This window comes from Sinocyclocheilus grahami, unplaced genomic scaffold (genome assembly GCF_001515645.1).
Source record: "Sinocyclocheilus grahami isolate Dianchi unplaced genomic scaffold, SAMN03320097.WGS_v1.1 scaffold661.1, whole genome shotgun sequence".
Taxonomy (NCBI): domain Eukaryota; kingdom Metazoa; phylum Chordata; class Actinopteri; order Cypriniformes; family Cyprinidae; genus Sinocyclocheilus; species Sinocyclocheilus grahami.
The window spans coordinates 984,210-992,780 of NW_015505840.1; the positions used below are offsets into that span (position 1 = coordinate 984,210).

General features: G+C 38.4%; 1 protein-coding gene across 2 annotated transcripts in view; it reads left to right on the top strand.

The window, feature by feature from the left end:
- Positions 1-2,427: 2,427 nt before the first annotated feature.
- The window catches only part of LOC107558830 (alpha-actinin-4-like), a 13,157-nt gene continuing 7,013 nt past the window's right edge, over positions 2,428-8,571 (top strand). The window contains exons 1-8 of one of the 2 annotated variants that reach the window (XM_016242517.1): positions 2,428-3,611; positions 5,801-5,893; positions 6,096-6,326; positions 6,470-6,617; positions 6,842-6,992; positions 7,117-7,225; positions 7,308-7,448; positions 7,630-7,812. In XM_016242517.1, coding sequence (XP_016098003.1) covers positions 3,501-3,611; positions 5,801-5,893; positions 6,096-6,326; positions 6,470-6,617; positions 6,842-6,992; positions 7,117-7,225; positions 7,308-7,448; positions 7,630-7,812 — 1,167 coding nt within the window. In that variant the 5' untranslated portion in view covers positions 2,428-3,500. The remainder of the gene's footprint in view (positions 3,612-5,800; positions 5,894-6,095; positions 6,327-6,469; positions 6,618-6,841; positions 6,993-7,116; positions 7,226-7,307; positions 7,449-7,629; positions 7,813-8,571) is intronic. The other variant, XM_016242516.1, reaches the window with a different exon arrangement.

The following is an 8,571-nucleotide window of genomic DNA, read 5'->3' on the forward strand; positions in this document are numbered from 1 at the left end:
CCAAGTATTTGCATCAACCTTGTGTACTTGTTTGTTTTTATATTGTATTTTTTTAATAACTTATAATTTACTATTAAAATATCTATATTATATATATTTTATATATTTTATTGATATATTTAGATATCTGAGTAAATAGTAATATAAATAATTTTTTTATTTTTTATAAATATGTTCACCTTTGTTCATGTATGTATATATATATATATTATATATAGTATATATAGTTATTTAAAATATCTATGTAGAGAATTGTTTAATATTTATATACTATTATATAATATAATAATTATTAATATTGGGAATTCTCTTATTTTTATATTTTCCGTTTTCATTTTGTCTCTTTTTTTTTTTTTTTTTTTTTTTTTTTTTTTTTTTTTTTTTCAGAGGGTATGAACTCTTCTCTCGTTTTCTGCGTCCATCGCTATCTGTGTCTGCATATGAAGTTAGTTGGCTGTGCAATGATGTTTGTGAGTGGGAGAGAGAGTGAATGAGTTGCTCTATTAAAGTGTGTGTGTTTTGTGCATGTCCGCACATGCCCTGTATTTCCAGAAGTTGTTCCTTCTCTCTGACACAGACAGTGCAAACACCCACACTTAATGTCTTCCAGCAACATTGTGTCACCATGGTAACATCCCTGAGCATTATGTTATTTCTCCCTCAAGCATAACTTCTCCAGGATCTCTGTTCAACCTGCTGCACCGGAGTGCTGTGTGTGTGTACTGTTTTGTAACCCTAATTTGCATAATGGGCAACCTCTATAGTTTGTGATGTCACTGGTGCATCCCAAATCATAGTACATTAAAAATAGTATGCTAAAAGTGCCTGGATGGTATACTATTTGTGATGAGAAGAGAACCGAATCCCAAGTCACATGCCATACATCCTAAATAGTATGTGACATTACAATTAGTGCATTCCAAGATGCGGAGGGTATGAACTCTTCTCTCGTTTTCTGCGTCCATCGCTATCTGTGTCTGCATATGAAGTTAGTTGGCTGTGCAATGATGTTTGTGAGTGGGAGAGAGAGTGAATGAGTTGCTCTATTAAAGTGTGTGTGTTTTGTGCATGTCCGCACATGCCCTGTATTTCCAGAAGTTGTTCCTGCTCTCCGACACAGACAGTGCAAACACCCACACTTAATGTCTTCCAGCAACATTGTGTCACCATGGTAACATCCCTGAGCATTATGTTATTTCTCCCTCAAGCATAACTTCTCCAGGATCTCTGTTCAACCTGCTGCACCGGAGTGCTGTGTGTGTGTACTGTTTTGTAACCCTAATTTGCATAATGGGCAACCTCTATAGTTTGTGATGTCACTGGTGCATCCCAAATCATAGTACATTAAAAATAGTTTGTGAAAATATTTCTATTTAGCTTTATTTTTATTTTGGTTTTAGTAATTTTAGTACTTAACTACATTTGATTTCATTTTGTTACCAAGGCAACATATTTAATTTTAATTTAATTAAAATGTTTCTTTATTTATTTTTAGAGTTGAAATGGCCAATATGAAATCCATGCACGATATGGTGGTGTGTTTGTGAAGTGCTTGCATCAGTGTTGTGCATTTCATTATAACTGGCCAAAAGTGGCACATAAATGCATGCATGTGTGGAGTAGCGGCTCTTCCTCTGTAATTCTTCTGACTTGGATGGAATGATGTCACCCCACACCCAACTAATCACAGACGTCCCGCAGGGCTTTCCCTAAACACATACACAGAGAGCGAGAGAGAGAGAGAGAGAGACCCTGTGTGAGCAGAGGTATTTCTGGCGTTTGTTGATAGTGTGGATGTGGCCGTTCGGCTCAGGTCCTGACTGGTTTGTGTGTACGTGTGTGAAGGCTGAATTGTTTTTGTGGCGGGCCTGTCCCGGGTAGGTGCCTGTCGTACGAGGGTAGGGGGTGGTGAAGGGACTCATTATCCACTAAACTCAATGGCGTCTTTGTGTTTCAGGCTGCAGGCCTAGAAACCCCTTTCCCAGTGTGATCTGATGCCTGTCTCTGTCTGTTCATGCTGCTTCATGTTGAGCTGCTGAGGATCACATAGGTATTGGAGACTAGTCAGAGAGGCTAACTAATGAGTAAATCACTTGTTTTTTTCTTTTACTTTTAATATTTTTTCACAATATAGAGTCATAAAGGAAGTAAATGTAGAGCACTTATTTTATTAGTGTTTATATACTATTATAGTATTTATTAATATTTTACATTTCCTTTTATTTTAATATTTTCATTTTGAATATAATTGATGATTTTATAAATTTTTAACATTTAGATATTTTTTAATGCTTTTTTTTGCTTCAATATTAGGCTTTATTTTTATTTTAGCTTTTGTTTTAGTTTTTTTTAGAGTGTGTGTGTGTGTGTATATACAGTGTGTGTATGTATATATATATATATGAGAATTAATTGTGTCACCATGGTAACATCCCTGAGCATTATGTTATTTCTCCCTCAAGCATAACTTCTCCAGGATCTCTGTTCAACCTGCTGCACCGGAGTGCTGTGTGTGTGTACTGTTTTGTAACCCTAATTTGCATAATGGGCAACCTCTATAGTTTGTGATGTCACTGGTGCATCCCAAATCATAGTACATTAAAAATAGTATGCTAAAAGTGCCTGGATGGTATACTATTTGTGATGAGAAGAGAACCGAATCCCAAGTCACATGCCATACATCCTAAATAGTATGTGACATTACAATTAGTGCATTCCAAATCTTAGTATTCCATCCATGCACTTTTAGCATCTAGTATTGATTTATTCTTTTTAATGAGAGGAGTGAATCCCAATTTGCATACTATCCATACTAAATAGTATGTAACATTAGTAGTACATAACAGAATGTAATAATATGTAACGCTTTTAGCATACTATTGATTTACTATTCTATGAGAGGAGAATTGAATCATAGTAAATTAAAACTTGTATTCTAAAAGTGCCTGGATTGTGTACAGTTTTTGATGTGAGCGGAATTGAATCCCAATTTGCATACTGTCCGTCCTGAATAGTATGTAACATTAGAATTAGTGTGTCCCAAATCATACTATGTAAAAAATATTATGCTAAATATGGATGGTGTATTGTTTCCAATGGATTTTCTAGATCTGATCTGTACTTGGTTTTGAGTACAGAATGAGTACTCTTCATTTGGCATAGTGTTTTTGGCATATGCTATATAGTAGAGAAAACCATAATCAGACACTGGGCCAGTTTTATTACGTAATGAATGTATGTAGATGCTAATGATCACATACAAATTCAAACAGCATGGAGCGAATGGATCTGTGGCATCAAGATGCAAGTCAGTGACATAGTAGTATGTCTAAATACTGGCATACCTCCTTACTACATACTGAAAAGTATGTTCTTGGCCATCACCAGTCAATCGAGGTTTGCCCATTGTCGTTGTGTGTATGTTAATGAGTGCGTAACTGGCACATGCCTGTTACAAGTGTGTGTGTTTGAGTCCCATCTGCGTCCTTGTATGTGCATGTATGTATAACTCTTGTTTCCCTGCAGACATTGTGAACACAGCACGTCCAGATGAGAAAGCCATAATGACCTATGTGTCCAGTTTCTACCATGCCTTTTCTGGAGCCCAGAAGGTACCCCATGACTCCTAACCCTTGACCCCTCATCATCTCCTCTTCAGCATGGCTTTTTCCACCAGTACTGGAATAACCAAAGAGGGGCGCTGGTGTCTTAACCCGTCCTCCCCTGGCCTACGACTCTTTTCTCAACAGCAGATTGGCTCTTTCTCTCACTTTGCGGGTTGCCAGGGTTATAACACAGGACTCCAAACTCCATTTCCCTTTGATGGGGAGCCCATAAAATGCATAACTATCCCCTCCTCTCTCAGTGGGCACACACAGGCTTTGGGTTGCTTTGCTTCACTGCTGTCTTTCTCTCTCTCTCTCTTTTTCGGCTGGCTTTGCTATAGATATCGTGGGTACTCTACGACCGGATGAGAAGGCTATTATGACCTACGTCTCCTGTTTCTATCACGCCTTCTCAGGTGCTCAGAAGGTGAGAAACCTTTGACCCCTGACTGTTGGCCTTGAAACTCTTAAATGTGCCTTCATACCTGGTCTCTCGTCTTGGTTTGTTGTACTTTGTTCCAATCAGATGTGCTGCAAGAGCAAAGGACTAACATTAAATGTTGCCTATGGCACTGTATAGCTTATACTCAGAATCTTTGCACATTTATGTTAATACAACAATATTAATAGACAACAGTTCTAGCATGGCTAATTGATATTGTCATATTAGGTTAGCTATTTCAAAATTCTTGTAGTTGCTCTCCTCACATTAATGTACACAAACATAACCACGTCAGATGAAGATCATTTTTTTTCGGTCTGGGTTTTCCCACTCTGTTGGCTCGCCATATAGCACTGACTTGTTCTGGATTGGGTATTTCAAACAAACGGCCAGATGGATGCCTTGTTTTCATGATCCATTGTTTTATTCCAATGCTATTATACTTTGAGTCAAATACAGAGTCTTAAATGAGGAAAGAATCCAGTTGTAATTATGGGAATGTAAAATTTTTAGCCAATTGCTGCTTAAATTGGTAATCCAATTTGTAACCTGCACCAAAAACCAATCCAACTGAACCAGGTGTGAAAGTGACTTGAGAGATAAGGCCACTGACTAGTTTTGAGTCATAACAGCTTTGGGCTTCACTACACCCAAACCATTGCCCTCACCCCTTTCTATATATGCTCTTATTTTCTAATGGTTCTGCAGTCATTTAATATCCTCAATGGGTGTACTGGTCTGTCACAACCTTCTTTAAATGCTGAAAAGGTGAATTTCATTTTGATGTTTCATATTTGCACTCAGTGATTAAGTTTGTAACAGTTGAGGACAGTGTTGAGTGTAAATATGAAAATCATAATGCAATTCACAGTATAGCTCACATTTAAAACTCTAGGGTTGCCGTTTTAATTCTTAGATGTTCTGTGTTATCTGTCTACACGAGCACATGTATTATGTTTGTTATTTATGTTAAGCCCACCTTTACATTGGACAGTACTTTTCTGTGAGGTTTTGGTGCTGCATATGCTAGATGTGTTTTGCATTTGAAGTGAAGCCACAGGCTTATAATTGTAATTGTTTAAATGTGCTTTAGCATTTTACACAAGCGTTTTGAACACTTTCTGTGTTTCAGTGTTAGTTAATGCTGTAGAGAACCCTGAAGAGATCCTCCAGTGGTGGTATAAAAATTGAGAATGCAGATTTGGTTTTACAAATGGCATGTGGATTTTTCAGCTAGACTACAAGTTTTCGAAACTAACCAATTGGTGTTTGCATGAAATTTCAATTAGTATAAAAGAGCTTACAAGTGAAGTATGTAATGTTGATGTTTAACTTGATCTTTATTTCATTTGGCTAGTTTTTACGCATGTAATTGTGTGTATAGCACATTATTAACTTACACACTTGGAGTTTTGTTTCATTGTGTGCTCAGTACATCGTTTGCGTGTTTTCTTTTTCTTTTTGCTATACCCACCAAACCAAAAACCATTAAATACTGGATAGTTCAAAATTTCTTTCCCGTGTAAACTAAAGCAGCATCTTGACATTTACAGTTCTAACCACAGATATGTCATACTTCTTAATTGAAGTGTATTGTGTATACTATATCATTGTACTTTAAACATATGGTATACCCTATATATTGGTGTTGTAAACATTGTGCTGTTCAATGTTTTTAGAATGATTGGATAAAATTTCATAATTAGAAAGATGCGTGATGTAATACGATTGTAACTGTCCTCTTCTGTGATAGGCTGAGACAGCAGCCAATCGTATCTGCAAGGTGTTGGCAGTTAATCAGGAGAATGAGCACCTGATGGAGGACTATGAAAAACTGGCCAGTGATGTAAGTTTGAGTCATTTTGTTTGTTGTTTGTGTGATATTCAAGTAGATGTGGTAGTAGATGTAGTAATATTTAATGCAGACCTATTTCTAGACAAACTACCCAGAGTGTTTTACTTTTTTATGTCTCCGTATGTTTGAGAGGAGAATGTGTTTTCTGTTGATCCTCCATTCATTTCTTTATTGCATGCTTTTTCTCTTATAGCTGTTGGAGTGGATTCGTAGGACAATCCCATGGTTGGAAAACCGTGCTCCAGAGAAAACCATGACAGAAATGCAGCAGAAATTGGAAGATTTCCGTGATTACCGTCGCGTTCACAAACCACCCAAAGTTCAAGAGAAGTGTCAGCTAGAGATCAACTTCAACACACTGCAGACCAAACTCCGTCTGAGCAACCGACCAGCCTTTATGCCATCTGAGGGACGCATGGTGTCGGTATGTACAATTCAATTTATAAGACTTAAAAGTCTTTTTGCTTTATCGCTATGACGAAACTTGTTCATTCTCAACCTCTGTTGTTGAACCACTGGCTCAATTCTGAAAGATATTTGGCTGAAAAGTTCTTTATTTCTTTCTAGGACATTAATGGTGCATGGCATAAACTGGAAGGGGCAGAGAAAGGCTATGAAGAGTGGCTACTGAATGAGATCCGTCGTTTAGAGAGACTTGACCATCTTGCAGAAAAGTTCCGTCAGAAAGCAGCCATCCATGAAAGTTGGACAGATGGTATGGATACAGAAACTACACCTGAACTTACTGATGCTTTTGACAATTATTCACATTCACCTACAGTAATTCACCAATCGCTCTCAGTATACATTAACAGGCTGCTCCTTTATGACTCTTCCATCAGTGTTTTGAATCTCATGAATGCAGAGCCTTGTCAGCTATGCAGAAGTCTTAAGAAACAGTCATTAGATCTAAATTGATCTGTTTGTTTGTTTGTGTAGGTAAGGAGGCCATGCTAACACAGAAGGATTATGAGACCGCAACTCTGTCTGAGATCAAAGCTCTCCTGAAGAAGCATGAGGCGTTCGAAAGTGACCTTGCTGCCCACCAGGACAGAGTGGAGCAGATTGCCGCCATTGCACAGGAGCTCAAGTGAGAAAACAACAAAAAATAGAAGCAACAAACAACAACAGATAGAGCTAATTCATTAAATAAAAAATTCTGGCTGTAAGTGAAGTTGAGACAATGTTCAAACTCTTCTCTGTCTGTATTATAGTGAGCTGGACTACTATGACTCCCCGAGCGTTAATGCACGCTGTCAGAAGATCTGTGAGCAATGGGATGCTCTGGGTTCCCTCACACAGAGCCGCAGAGAGTCTCTCGAGGTACGCATGCTTTCTCGGAGAGACACTTTCTGGCATATTTATACATTTTGTCATGTTGACTGTGTGTTTATCTGGTCTACAGAGAACAGAGAAACAGCTGGAGTCTATTGATGAGCTGTACCTGGAGTACGCCAAGAGAGCAGCACCGTTCAACAACTGGATGGAGGGAGCCATGGAGGACCTTCAGGACATGTTCATTGTACACAACATCGAGGAGATTCAGGTACTGCAAAATGTTTCGTATTCGTAATTTTTCCATTTTGCTTCGCCTCTGAAATGGAGCTTCTTGTTTTGTTGCTGGTATCTCTGGATAGTCCATTTCAGAACAAGGTGAACTGAACAAAAAAAATGCTCGATGCAAGAATCCTTTTTCTACCGTTTTTCACTTCTTTCTCTTTATGTAGGGACTGATAACGGCTCATGACCAGTTCAAATCAACTCTTCCAGAGGCAAATAAAGAGCGGGAATCTATTCAGGCCATCCAGGCTGAAGTTCAGAAAATCGCACAGTACAATGGCATCAAACTGGCTGGAAACAATCCTTACACCACCATCACCCCTCAGAGCATTGACAAAAAATGGGAGAAGGTAAGATCTGTTTGTATTGTGAATGAGACATTGCTTCCTTCAGGTGTGTGGGTGTAGGTAGTGCTGGGCGGTATGACCAAAAATTTATATCACGGTATTTTTCAAAATTATACCGGTTTCACAGTACATGACGGTATTTTTTTTTCATGCATGACCGGGTGTTAACCATATTTTCTTCATGTCATGATGAGTGAATATACACTAAATAGTGACTAAACACGACCCCTTTTAATACATGTTAACCAGGAGTCACTCTCATTTATAATCGCGGCATCGTCTGATAAAATCAACATGCATCTACACTAAAGAGCGGCTATGCGGTTGTTTTGGCTATATTACTTTTTTGTCTCATGCAGCGCACTGCCTGCGTCTGAGTAACAAACAAAAAAAAAACAACAAACAAAAAAGTGCATGTGATATTAACAGACGAACTACGCTCATATTTATAATTCCAAACAGTCAGTAAGCGAAAGGTGCTAGGAAACGCTGTTTTGTACTCATTTATTGATGAGTCGGCTGCGGTGCGGCCAACTGAATGCGCTGCTTCTCTGCCGCTCACTGCACAGAACAGACGACGAGAGAGGTGACACTTCTCCGGGAAAGTCAGACCTCGCATTTGCGGGACAGCACTGGTGAAATCTTCCAACTGAACCATAGCTAAGGCTTATCCAAAAAAGTCGATAGGTTTGTCAGTATGAGTATTCTATGGAAAAAATCAGCTAAAGTCGCGCTCGTGTGTGTGAGACGCGGGAGCTGATG